The 14,568-nt window shown below is 33.2% G+C and overlaps 2 protein-coding genes across 2 annotated transcripts in view; one reads left to right on the top strand and one right to left on the bottom strand.

Moving 5' to 3' along the window:
* Positions 1-1,732: 1,732 nt before the first annotated feature.
* LOC130449494 (uncharacterized) lies at positions 1,733-2,957 on the bottom strand. Its single transcript, XM_056787346.1, has one exon. It carries the CDS (start codon positions 2,645-2,647, stop codon positions 2,120-2,122), a length of 528 nt encoding a protein of 175 aa, XP_056643324.1. The 5' UTR covers positions 2,648-2,957; the 3' UTR covers positions 1,733-2,119.
* An 11,278-nt stretch (positions 2,958-14,235) lies between these two features.
* Positions 14,236-14,568, top strand: part of LOC130449779 (follistatin-related protein 5-like) — a 276,273-nt gene continuing 275,940 nt past the window's right edge. Inside the window, exon 1 of the mRNA XM_056787780.1 lies at positions 14,236-14,382. The gene's annotated coding sequence lies outside the window, so the exon portion shown is untranslated. The remainder of the gene's footprint in view (positions 14,383-14,568) is intronic.

The raw sequence follows: 14,568 nt of genomic DNA, 5'->3' as shown, positions 1-14,568 counted from the left end.
TAGAATAGTTCTAAAGGATATGTTCTGAAACTTTTGGAGGATTTCAATGTTAGAGTACCCCAGAGTTGAATCTCATAGGTCCATATGGATTTTAAAAGTATCTTATAGGGTAGCAACTTATTTTGAATGTTTAGTTGTAAGCTTCTGCCAATTAGTCAGTTCATTTCTCTAAATAAAAACCCAGTCGTTTCTTCTTTGTTAAGATATGCTTTCCCATATACTTATTCAAGATTCTTTAGAGGCTTTCTTCTCAAATAATATATAATTTCTACCATTGTATTGAGAGAATTTTCATTTTTATTGTTTCCCAAAAAAGCTCATTTTTCAATATCTTGTGCTATTATCCTGTCCTTAATCAGTTATAATGATTAAAAATATATATAAATTTAGTCTAAATTTCAAATTTTTTCAATATTTTACCAATCCCACTATTTGAAAGGTGAAATTTGATTCTGTTATGGAGGGAAGAGACAAAATAACAGTTCTAGCTTCAGTTTGAACTTAAGACCTAAGATGCAGATACATAATTAAATTCTCCATTTAGAGCACTAATTAACTGGAACTATTAAGCAATATGGCCATTTATTATAATGAAAAATAGGAAATGAATATAATAAAAATATGTAGATAAGGGGTAAGGACATGAAACGAAAGCTAAACAGACGTTTTATCTTTAATTTTCACCTTTAAATTTATATTAAACTTACAAAAAACGGTACAGTTGTTACAGTAATTTTTGTTCGAGAAAAAACACTACATTTACAGTTACCTAAGTTCAGTAGGTATACCTAGGAGATTCTAGGATGTTCAAATACAGACAAAAGTAAAAAAAAAACAAAAACAAGAGAAGTAATATTATATATTAAGTACCTTGCACTAACTGTGACACTGTCTATTTAGGGCAGATATCTCAGTATTTAGAAAATAGACCAAAAGGTGATTATGATAAAAAAAAACTGCATTAACAAACCACGAAATTTTAAAAAAACCATAAATTTAATTATAAAGATTGGAACAGAATGAAATACAAACAAAAAAGAGAATTTTTAGAAACAGTTTACATTTATAAGAATGAAAAAGCCATAAATGATAAAAAAGACCTAAATAATTTAAGTAAAATTTATAGTTCTATTTTATAAATTTAAATACAACTATGAATAATGTGATAGATGCCTGCTACATATTTTTGAGATGTGAAAAATTAAGGAAAAATTAATTTTTCTTCTTAAAACATACATATTTCAATTTTGATTATATTTTAATTTTGATATCAATGATTTAGTTAATCTATTGATTAATATAAATATGCAAATTGTCAGTGTGAAAAATCAAATTTTGATAAAGACTAAAGTAGTTGAAATGTCAATATTATATGCTTTTAAACAAAATTTTAATTGAAAGAGATCTAAAAGATATAGAAAGAAATAAGAAATTGAAAAAATAACCTATATTATAGTACAAAATAGGCAATGATCATAAATATATATATATATATATATATATATATATATATATATATATATATATATATATATATATATATATATATATATATATATAATAGGGATAAGGACACAGAGATGTTTTAACTTTAATTTTTCGCTTCAAATTCCACAAACATACAAAATACTTGATAAATTCATTGTCACTCTACATTTATAGTAACCTAAGTTCAGCATACCTAGGAAAGTCTAGAATGTTCAAATTTCAAACAAAAGTAAAAAACAAATCATAGATAGTATAGTACAAAATAGACAAGGAACATAAATATATTTATGCTAGAAATAAGGACATAAAACGGAAGCTAAAGAGATGTTTTGTCTTTAATTTTTCTCTTTAAATTCATACCAAACTTACAGAATATAGTACGGTTGTTACAGTTATTTTTATTTGGAAAAAATGCTTCATAAATTAATTGTAACACTACATTTATAGTTAGCTAAATTCAGCATACCTAGGAAAGTCTAGGATGTTCAAATTACATACAAAAGTAAAAAACAAATCATTGACTTACCAAATTGAAAAACAGATTAAACTTAAAAAGCTTACAATTAGGTACATTATTTCAGTTTTTAGTAAGACACATTCAATAGGTTAAACATTTCAATTCTCACAATATTCAGCTTTTCAGTACTTTTCCTTTTATTATCTTAATTTCTTCTACAGGTCTATCGTTTCTATCAGTAGCTACAAGTCCTATTCTATTAATAATATTCATTCCCGAATATATTCTCCCAAAAATGGCATGTTTTCCATCTAACCACTGGGTTGGGGCCAGTGTAATAAAAAATTGCGAACCATTAGTATCAGGTCCAGAATTAGCCATAGAGAGAATCCCAGCACCACTATGTTTTAATTCTGGATGGATTTCATCTCTAAAAGTTTGTCCATATATAGATGTACCTCCTTTTCCAGTTCCGGTGGGGTCTCCTCCTTGTATCATAAAGTCGCGTATTATTCTATGGAAAATAACATTATTGTAGTAACCTCTTCGAGCTAATTCTGCAAAATTTCTACAGGTATTCGGCGCATGTTTCCAATATAATTCAACAACGAATTCCCCCATTGTCGTTTCAAATTGAACGAAAGGAGGTTGCCACATTTTATCAGGAATTCCTGATTGGTTATTAGTTTGTACAGGCATCATGTTTCAATTTCTAGTAAATATTTAACATTAAACTCAAAACAAACTTTGATAAATTAATAAACACTAATAACCTATATCTTCTTTTTCAGTAATATCATATGGTGTGGCCTTATGTAGTCATTTGTCACTTAAATTGAATGATAAATTAGCCTACAAGAAACGTTTTTTGAAAAATTACTGCATTAATCGAATTTGATTCATTTTTCTATTTTTTAGAGGTAACAACCATCGAACAATTTGCGCTTCCAGATATTCTATGTAGACGTGCGTGTCGACGTAATGCATAGCGCTACGCAATGTAGTCACAAGATACAAACAGACTGCGTGACTACGCCGTACCTTACGTACGGCTGAACAGCAACGTGACTTTGATGAAATTGTATTCAATGGTGTATTGGACGTCACAGCGAATAAGATCGAACACGTACGTACCTTTGTTGTGCGTGACCCTACGCGCCTAAGACAAGGAGCACATTGAGACATATGTGACGCAATATACGCAGGGCAACGCAAATGACGAGTGCACCGAATTTCTTTATTAAAAAACAACAACACTAGAACGCATTTTCGTCCAACTGAAGAGTTATGAATAAATTATGCGGTGTCTTCTGACTGCGCACTGACTGTCTCTGGTGCCTCTGTACCAGGAGACTATAGGGATGTGATAGTAGAGGATAAGTAGGAAGCATGGGAGTATGATCCTGAAGGGATGTAAGCTCTCTAAGGTATTGGTTGATGTGGGTGCAAAATTGGAGTCTGGAGACCACTTTGTGAAAAATTTTGTCTTGAAGAAGGGACTATCTGTATATATGCAGCTTCTACTTCTGCTTGATATACTCTATATCTTATGACATGTTGGTATAGAGCAGGTATTTCTTTCGCTATTTCATAGAGGGCCAAAAAAACTTTTGAAGTACATTACCACGTTGAGACTTTACTGCCTCTTCGGAGGGGTTTTTTTCCTTTCAATTGCCTGTTTTCAGTTAGTTTTTCCCGCCGAATCCTCCTTCATTATGCTGGCTATATTTTTTCACTACTTTATTTTTCTGAACAATAGTTTCCAGCGTTGATTTGGAAGTATGTATCAAGATTACTTATTGTATTTTCATTTAGCAAATGTATTGGCATTGGTATTCTTCTCTACGCATCTAAGTTTTCAGTGCTTCTATTTTCATGAAGGGAAGTATCAATGTCAACATTTTGAAACAAATCCTGTGTTTGCTCTTCTTCTCTTTCGAGCTTTAGGTTACCCTCGCATGGTCGATTTCTTAGATAACGGATTAGAAAATTCATTTGTTTCTGGTATATCCAGGGTTTTATCACGGTTACAGCATATTTACTTTTAAAAGTATTTTTATGTCTAAATAATGCTTCACCATGACAACCTCGCAGATTTAGTCAATTTTGTTTTGACTAGCTTCCTACAATAAAATGTGAACAATTTTATTAAAACATTTCGTTAAATTGTAGTTATTTATAAAACTTACAGGATGTATTAGAACACAATTAAGCATTTCTCAATGAATAAACGGTTTTATCACCTAAGCCATAAATATTATTGAGTTGAACAAAGAGTATTTTTTTTTTAAAAGTTATTTTACTATCTTTAGTTTGTACCGGTTGTCCCTGTTGAAGCTACGGATTGTTAACCTACGGCATGAACCGCCCCTGGCCATCAGATACTAGTGTAGAATTATTTATTCCGTCAAAAACAATACATGGACATACGTAGACTAGGTTAGGTAACAGGGTGATCTCCACTTTTCAGCCGAGATCCACTCGGAAGCCTTAGTACCATTGTGATGCCCTTGCTGACTTTTTAGTCAGCTCCATTTCTCTCCCCTTCCCTATCTCTTCCGTTGCCAGGTCCTTGCCCCCTTCCCAAGTTTTTCCAGTTTGCAATTCAGGTCCTTAACACCCAGCTCCGCTGCTTCTTCCCGACATTCCAATGTTTCACTCCCCATGCATTGTAGTCGTTTCGACGCCAATGCTGTGCAGTGATACATTAGGTGTTCTATTGTCTCTTCCTCTTCATTGCACAGAGATCTGATACCCATTTTTCTGACTCTAGTGCCTACTGTGCAGTGACCGGTAATCACTGCTACGACCCCTCCCATAGCTTAGGAGTTCTGTTGTCTCCCTCTTCTGTTGCACCGGCTACAAGGAGCGTGAGATGACACAGTCATCTCTGTTACTCTATTTCTTGCCTTGCTCTCCCTCTAATGTTCTATCTATCGTGTCTCTCAGCCATTTGATCGGTGGTAGTGGCAAGCACACCGCTTCTTCCCCGCTCCTGGTCGTTCCCAATTCGGCTAGTTTGTCTGCCATTTGATTCCCTTCTACATTGCTGTGTCCAGGTATCCAGCAGAGTCTCACCTTACGGTCACGAATCCATGATAGGGCTTCGCAACAGCTCACCACTGACCAAGATCTCACTGACGTAGACGATAGTGATCTCAGAGCCGCTCGGCTATCCGTGTAGATTGTGATGACACGCACCGTTTCATCTCTGCATCAGATTAGTTCCGCGGCTTGTTCTATTGCCCGCAGCTCGGCCTGCAGTATGTTGCAGCCATTTCTAAGCTTCAAAGATTCCCTTATTCCCAGAACTTCAGAGTATACTCCCGCTCCCGTCCGTTCGTCCTTTACGGACCAGTTCGTGAAGATCGGGTTACTTACTGTTCCTGGGTTCTCTTCCCAGTCCTCTCTCGTTGGTATGAGGATGTTCAAGTCTATATCAAAAGTCAGTCTGGCGGTAGTGTAGTCGGTGCGTTGTTTCAACATACCTTTGTCTACTGTATCCGCCATATTCTCTATCTCCATTAGTATCCTGGTATGCCCATAGTTTTATGTGCAGATTCAGTGGTTTCAAATTCAGTAGCACATCCAGTGCGGCACTTTGGCGAGTTTTTCCACATATGTCTTCTTATTCAAGACCTCATGGACATACGTAATCATCCTTTGAAAATTCTTAATGTTCGAATGTATAATTTAGAAAATATACTCCAATATAAGTTCTGATTTCGCAACTTAAATGCTTATGAATCAGAAAATTGGATTCGGGTGAGGAAATTTTTTTATGCTACAGCATTATTTTAGTGTCTTCTACTCATTCCAGAATTTTTACGCATTAAGTCTCGAAATACAATGATTCCTTATATATGAAATTTAAACTGAAAGGTGAAATTTGAAATACGATTGGCAAGTATGTAAAACGGTGAATACATAAATCGGTGAATACATAAATACAATATACAAATAAAAACAAGTCAGACGAGTTTAGGATGTTCTATTTTTAAATTAGAAAAATTTTACGGTACATACAAGCTAATAGTCCAGGAGCCAGTGACAGATTTTCATGACCAAGTCCCTCCCAATCGAAACTTCGTAAAATGCATCAGGGATTTATTCTCTCGCGAACACTCCGGGGGTAGGGCGGGCAGTGGCAGCCTCCCTCACATGGAGGAAAAAAAAGTTTTTTCAGTAATTTCCTCTCATATGAAAATTTGTCATATTATATTTTATCTAGTATTTTGAAAGAAAAACAAAGTCAGCTGACCATAACATAGTGGATTATACGTCAGCTGTCTGCTTGATCATGGAAAAAAATTTATATTTTTAGCGATTTCCTCTCATCTAAAAATTTACCTGATGATCGTTTATATACTACTGTAAATGAAAATTGATGTTAGTGGAAATTTTGGTAGCTGGTACCTTGAAAGGTGTAACACAACAGCATCTATCACCTACTAAATCATATCAGTTGACGACTTTTCCCTTGACTTACAGCTAGCTGATTTTTTCCATTATTTACTAGAATATTTTAATAATTCTCTTTTAATTTATTTTTCAAGGAGGAATAAGGTTTCTTAGTTATTCCCTCTCGGACCGTTTTTTAACTTAACAAGCTTGGCAATCGTATTTCAAATGTCATCTTTCGGTTTGAATTTCAAGTACAGGGATTATTTGTATCATATATAGGGTATTTTGAGAATTAATGCCAAAAATTTCTGGAGAGAGTCGATGACGTTAAAATAATGCTATGATATAAAAAAAATTCCTTATACGACCCCTAGTTATAGACATTTAAGCTGCGAAATCATAACTTATATTCGAGTATATTTTCTAAATTATACGGGCGATTCATTAAGAATGTCTAATCTATGAACTGTAGATTCTAGATCTCAAAATATGATGATTCTGCTCAACATGCTTCATGCAAATATTGCTAGTTTCCGAGATACGGGGTGTTCAAAGTTTAAATTTAAATTTTTATTTTCGCAATAATTTTTTATGTTTTCACAATTTCTTTTTGAAAATTGGCAATTTTACGTTTTTTAGCATTTATTTGCTTCTAAAAAGTTCAATAAATTTTAATTTTTTCATAAAAAATTTTATTATTCCTTAAATATGTAACAATAACAAATTTGTAAACAAAAATAAAAAACTTCAAAGCAAATGCTCAAAATGCTCACCATTTACTTCAATACACTTTATGATCCGCTTTCGTAAAGACCCTCTTAATATCAAATAATCCTTGTCTATTATTTTTAATTACATCCGCGGCTTCTTCTATTTTCCGTCGCAGTTATGGAAGAGGAGTAATTTTTTTTGTAAACTAATGTCTTCATTTGAGACCAAATTGAAAAATTCAAAGGATTTAAATCAGGGCCTCTTGGTGGCCAAGTAAATTCACTTCCACGACCAATCCATCGATTCGGAAACTGTTCGTTTAAGTATTGACGAACTTGTGAAGAATAATGTGGTGGTGCTCCATCGTGCAAAAACCACATATGTTGTCTTAAAGCGAGAGGTATATCCTCTAGTAATTCGTGTAAATGTTTTTGAAGAAAATCTAAATAAAGAGGTCCATTTAAATTGGTTGGCAGTTCAAAAGGACCTATTAAATACCCACATATTACACCACACCAAATAATATCTTAAACTCGTGATGAAAATGTGTTTCCCTCATAGCATGTGGATTTTACAAATTCCACAAATGATTATTTTTATAATTAAATATTCCTCGTCTGGTAAATGTTGCATCATCAGTAAAAAGAATTGTATCCAGAAAATCTGGGTTAGGTTAGGTTAGGTTTGTTGTAGACGCTTAGGTAAATCTTGAGGTAATAAATGCTGATCAGGAGTGTAATGATATGGATGCAATTTTTCCTTCTTTAGTATTCTAAAAATAGATGATTGGCTTATACCTGTTTGCAGACTTAATCGGCGAGTACTGATATCTGGATTCACCGTAACATAATTTCAAATTTCATCTTCTTCATCGGCAGTGATTTTTTTTTGTAGTACCGTGCTCAGTTTTAGAGCGTAAAGACCTCGTTTCACCTAAGCGGTTGTAAGGATTTCTGTACAGTTTGTAATTGGGTTGCCTTCGATTTGGGTATTAAGAGATCTTTACGAAAGCGGATCATAAAGTGTATTGAAGTAAATGGTGAGCATTTTGAGCATTTGCTTTGAAGTTTTTCATTTCTGTTTACAAATTTGTTATTGTTACATATTTGAGGAACAATAAAAATCTTTTATGAAAAAATTAAAATTTATTGTACTTTTTAGAAGCAAATAACTCGATAACCGATTGAGTTACACGAATCAAAGAAGAGTAACTTTTTTTTGTAGAATTTAATGCTTTTTAATATTTTTTTTATTATTTTAGTTGTAAGTTTAGCCCAAAAAAAGTTTACTTTGATTTAATTAACACAAACAAGTGTAACTAGCGCCCTCTATTAGCAATGTTAAATTAGAGTGCAAATTATGATTCCTCATGCCAAAAAACATAAAATTGCCAATTTTCAAAGAGAAATTGGGAAAACAAAAAATTATTGTGAAAATCAAAATTTAAATTTAAACTTTGAACTCGGAAACTAGCAATATTTGCATAAGGCATGTTGAGCAGAATCATCATATTTTGAGGTCTCGAATCTACAGTTCAGAGATTGGACATTCTTAATGAATCACCCTGCATATTCGAACATTAGGAATTTTCAAAGGATGATTACGTATGTCTATGTATTGTTTTGATGGAATAAATAATTCTACACTACTATCTGATGGCCAGGGGCAGTTCATGTCCAATGCTTAACAATCCGTAACTTTTATAGGGACAACCTGTACACTCTAAAGATAGCAGAATGACTATTTTAAAAAAAAATACTATTGTTCAATTCGATAAATTTTATGGTTTAGGTGATAGAACCGTTTATTTATTAAGAAATGTTTGTTTGTGTTTTAATACATCCTGTAAGTTTTATAAATAACTACAATTTATGATAATTTTCTTCAGCATTTTGTTTGTTTTTATAATTAATAGCGATAATAAATAAAAAATTGAATTTTCGCGTAATTATTAATGTGTTTACAATACACAAAGTACGAAATTTGTATCGTACAAAAGTTTATTATGGGAGAAGATTAGAGCTACACTTGGAATACAATGTAAAAAATTGCATCATTAGGTGACCTTGTGTTAGAGCGTAGTTAAAGGTATTAATACACTTTCCTTCAAATTTGTTTGACTCCTTTCATAATAACGCGAATAGATTTTTCAACACGGCATTTCATAGATCTATGAAAAATCCTCCATTATGCCGCTGGAATACCAAAATTATTTTCAATGGGCACCGTTAAGAGTGGTGTTAATGTCGTTAATTGATCAGTAAGCTGATGAAGTAAAGTAAAAACAGGAATTGTTAAGTTGGGCGTAACATAATATTCTATAGAGATCTCCTTTAAAAGAAGAGTAGTCAGGTCTCGAATTACTCTACGCTCCCATCAAAACAGGCATATTTTCGTTATTGGCTTTTGGTGGCTATACAGAGCCCGACAATTTAACAAACCGATCCAGTAAATCTAATAACGAGATCCATCTAGTGCTGACTGTTTGGATTAATGTGAAAACGCCTCCTTTCTTGCCTGAAGCTGGATGATGCGCTTGTAATTGGTCTGAATCATTCACTTATTGTTTAAAAAATGTAAGATACTTTTAACTTAATCACAAAGTGTTGAAAATTCTGGAATTTCCTTAAGTACCCTGTTACAGATTGACCAGCATAGCTTTGCCTCTGAGATGCGCAAACGATAACGTTAGTGTGCGACAAAGACCGACTTCACCCTTTCACCGGGAAGTACAATCGAGAGAAGAATTTTAGTCGAAACCGTTGATTGAATGCAGTACCTGAATCAACGTCGAAACAAATTTGAATGTTCTATATTGTAATCCCAGTCAAAATTCATTTAAATAAAAGTTGTGGATTAAAACATAACGGATTTTGAGCAAGTATTTGGGAAAAATGGATAACCTTTAAATTGATGATTATTTAATGATTAAATGATTATTTAACAATTTTTAAGAATTCTTTGAGTACTACTGCCTATAGATTATAATACGACTTTTCACCCACTGTTGGCACATTCTCAGATTGGTTTTTGTCAGGTAGCTCTTCTTTTACGGATAGATTACAATCTTCATCTTCCTGTTCTGATTCAGTGTCGCTATCCTCATCATTTAAATCAATAACCAGATTATCTACATATTATATATATTATATGCCTATTATGGGTTCATTCGTCATGAAATCGTCCTCAAATTTCTTCGCTCTTTTGCTAAGAGATTTCCACTGCTCTGGAGAAAATTCTTTGAAAAAATCGTCGCAATGTTGCATAACATCGTTGAAATTAAAAGATACATCCGATTCGATTGGATTCAAATCCGGAAGATATGGTTGTAGTCACACAACGTTATGATTTGCTGCTAGAAAAAGCTGATCTATTTCATACCGCTTATATCTTGGCTTATAGTTCTTTATGGGGGCATATAATTCAGGTTTCAGCATCGTTTTATTAAATGGAATATTTCTCTCTGAGAACCATAATTGCATCTCGGCTTTTTGGTCAATGTCGTTGGCATTTTGTCGATTTGTTTATTATGATGAGGTGCATTATAGATAACCACAACGCTCTTTGGCGGCAAATTCGGAATCAACTGTTCTGATACCCATTTCTTATAATTATCAAAATCCATCTCATTATGATAATCACCTGTATTGCAATTCAATTTCCATCTTGTATAAGCATTAGGTACAAATCTATTTTCTCCACCTGCATGTATTATGATTAAACGTTGCCCACAGTTTTTTTAAGACCATCCTCGGTATTATCACTCCAGCCTTTTTGGTGCGTGTGTGTAACATGAATATTAGTTTCATCTATGTAAATAATAGGTCGACCCTCTTCTCTGTAGGTCCGCATTTTTTTTAAGAAATCTTTTCTCAGGAATCGAATGGGCTGGCCCTCTATTAATATTTTTCTGTTCGTTTTCACCTTCCTCCATCGAAATCCAAGTCTCTTGCAACCCTGATATGCCATATCGTTAATGATATTTCTATGAATTCCCCTGAGCGTAGGAATTCTTTTTTCTGTGATATGGAAATTAACTATGCACCTTCGTGAAATAGCCAAATCAGCATTATCCATTGTGAGGTTTGAATGTTTCACTATCTTTTTATTTGGAGTTGACAACGTTTCCCGTTGACCTTCTTCTATTTTTTCATCTTTGATTTAATTTTCCTTACAGTTCTTACGCATACACCTGTAGCCTCTTCTACTCGTTCTTGAAACGTCGATGATAAACTGATTTACTTGGAATACGTTTTTTCAAAAATCTCTTTTTATTTGTCATATGTAAAATTCCCAATGTGCAAATGGTTAATAGTAATATATAAATTAGGAAAATTGCCTAGTGGTAATTTCTTTTCAATAAATAAATATAGTTTGATTTAGGGATAACATAAAAACAATACGACACTGAAATCTTTCAGGCGGATCACACGGAAGATGCCTCTTCAGCTTTGGCAGGGTGAGAGGTCTCATTAGAGGTTGAGCCAATACATTGAGATGATCTTAGGAATAAGAAAAGACAACATTCTTTATATTCGTGACGTGATAGACTCGTTCTAGGGGGACATGTTTAGATCCAAATTTATGGTTGGTTATTTGTCAACTGGCTTTTAGAATCGATTTCATTTTCTTTATCAGTAACTTATGTAAGATGTAGCCTCTTCAGTAGTTTTCCCTGGTTTAGGGATTGGTATGATTTATGCCTTCCATAGAAATGAGAAACAGAAGATATGATTGAGAACGTTATAGGTATTCGGTATTTAACGAGAAGGACTGAATCTATCGTAGTAAAGTCTGAAACTATCATTTTCAAGCACCTTCTACGGCGGGCAATTGTAATACGGTTTATAAGTATTCAGAACATCGAACTTGTTGTTTCTGTTGGATGATGTTTAACATTTAATTATGTCGGTGTAGACAGTCAGTATAAGCTAGCACACTACAAGCAGATACTATGTTGAATGGTGTCAGATATTTGCTGACATCGGAGTGAGTTTTCGGATCTTTAACTTCATCCTGGTTAGCCATCAAGAAGCCTTCAGTCTCTGGAAAGAGAGTACCACTATCTGTTTGAAGTTTATTGAGAAAGAGAAAGAGAAATGCTTCATTGTCAAAAAAAATAGTTATAAATTTTGTACAAAATCTTGTAAAAACATAAAAAGGGAAAATAAAAATAACTAAATAAAAATAGACTAGCAATACGAGGTTGAGGAGTGTTTTATCACTTGTCGAGAGTGAAGGTCCATCAAGTCCCTTCCACCTTGTTTATGGGGTAATAGGATACCAAAAGAGTACGTTAGAGCAGGTACTGTATGTCTAGATAAGCCAGGGCATTTACGAAATTACGTGACAAAATTAATATTGAAAAAAAAAAACAACGCCATCGTGTTCTAGGGGTTAAATAAAAATATGTGCATAAAATTCAGTATTTTTTGTCAATGCGTTATTTTTTTAAACAATAAGAACACTAACAAATCGATAATTTGTTGCTTAGATAATTTAACCGAAAGGAGAAAATTTTAAATTTTTCAAATTGTTTATAATTTGTTTAATTTTAAATATAAAGGTTTCTTATTCACTGAAAACCGAGATCTCTATGTACTTGATCAATGCTCCAAAGATTGGAACTGTAGCCCTAATAGTTTTTGCGAGTGATAATTAAACCATAGGAGACCCTCTTTTTCAAAGGGCCATACTTGCTCACTGGATGGTCCTATCATCATTTGGAGAGTTGCGTTGGAAAGAAGAATAGTTAAACTAAAAATCTCTCAACTCAGCTCTTGGAATTTTTTTAGTGTTCAAATAAGGGGTAAAAAAATTTATAAAGCTGGCAGTTTAATTTTGGGCGAAGTTAAACTTTTTTTTAAATTCACTCCGCAGATGTGAAGTCTGTCGGAACATTTTTGAGCGCGCCGTCTTTGCTTCTTTTCGTTATCCTCACGCGGAGAAAAACAGTGTCATTTATACTGCTACCAAATGAACATTTTCCATAATAGATTATTGAAACTTTAATTGATAAAATTTCAAGCTTCCCCAACAAAATGACGCAAAAAACATTCCTTAATATTGAAAAACAAAGCCGCAGTGAATTTAACAAAAATGTCTAGCTTCGCCTCAAATTGACCAAAAATTTTTTTTCTTAATGTAGCTGAAACCGCCAGCTTTCCGAATATGACATTGGTATTACGATATTTATATAAAATGTTCAAAAAAACAATAAATTGAACACTTTTTTAATGTCAAGAAAAAATCCAAAAACTGAGGTGGGGGATTTTTAGTTCAACTCTTCTTCTTTCCAACGCGACTTTCCAAATAATGATAGGACCATTCGGTGAGCAAGAATAGCCCTTTGAAAAAAAAGGTCTCCTATGGTTTAATTGCCATTTTACAAAAACTATTGGGGCCACAGGTCCCATCTTTACAATAAGAAACTTTTATATATAAAATTAGACAAATTATGAACAATTTAAAAAATTGTTTCTCCTTTCGGTTAAATTATCTAAGCAACCAATTATCGAAATTTAATTTATAAAAGCTAATTTTGAAGATTTTTCAATTCTCTACAATATTTTCCATAGTAACAAAGACGAGTCTTGAATAGGTTCAGCGCAAAACGCAAAAAACAAAATTTGTACCGATTTTTTGGTGTTTTTTTCTACTATCAATTTTGTCACCAAAAACCTTTTTTTTCGTAAGTGCCCTGGCCTAAGACTAAGTTGCCTGTATTTAGTTCGGATTTCATAGGTGATTTTATTCTTTTTTCTTATTGTTCCTGTATTCTTATTAATCTTAAAAAATTATCAATATTAATATTTTTATTATTATCATCTTCACTCAGAAAGGTATCTGACACGCCCAGGTTCATGGTGTATTAAGTCAACGTTTACGGTTATATTTGGTTGATTTGATTTATTAGTTTGTCAGAGTTTTTCAAACTGTTTTCAAATTGTATTACGTTCGTCCCCAAACTTTCAACCGACATCTAAGGGGAAAAAACTCTTCAACAAGACTTGAAAGACTATAATAATAAAAGTTATCATTCATGAATATTTATACAAGGCGTATAATCTAAAAATAATAGGTCAGTGGTTACATTGAAGTGACAATCAAATTATTGACGTCCACTTTAAGCATGCGCTCGCACACCATCCCTCTCCACGGCTGCAATTCTGGAAATTAAGCATGGCGCAAACCCCTAAAATGTTCGGAAAATAGTTGGTCGCCGCGACGTCAAGCTATAGGAGCGCCGTTTTAGCGATCTATTTCTTCGGGTCCTATCATGTTTTCTTGAACTGCACTTATACTCTGAATATCTAAAAGAAGTGAGTCGATTTTTATTTTTTGCTTTCATATTGTTGAGTTGATGGAGTTTCATGCTTATTAGTGGCAGACAAATTTGTTAGTGCATGTGCTTTTAACTTTTAACACACGCAATAAATTTAATAAACTGATTTATTCGACTGTAATATTTCTACTAAATTATTTGAAATCGTTCAAAGCTTCCTAAT

This window comes from Diorhabda sublineata, chromosome 10, assembly GCF_026230105.1.
Source record: "Diorhabda sublineata isolate icDioSubl1.1 chromosome 10, icDioSubl1.1, whole genome shotgun sequence".
Taxonomy (NCBI): domain Eukaryota; kingdom Metazoa; phylum Arthropoda; class Insecta; order Coleoptera; family Chrysomelidae; genus Diorhabda; species Diorhabda sublineata.
The sequence above is the reverse complement of the archived record's forward strand: the minus strand, read 5'-3'. Positions and strand labels throughout refer to the sequence as shown.

Excerpts from the sequence above, each read along its gene's own strand:
- LOC130449494 (XM_056787346.1), bottom strand. The coding sequence starts at position 2,647 with ATGATGCCTGTACAAACTAATAACCAATCAGGAATTCCTGATAAAATG.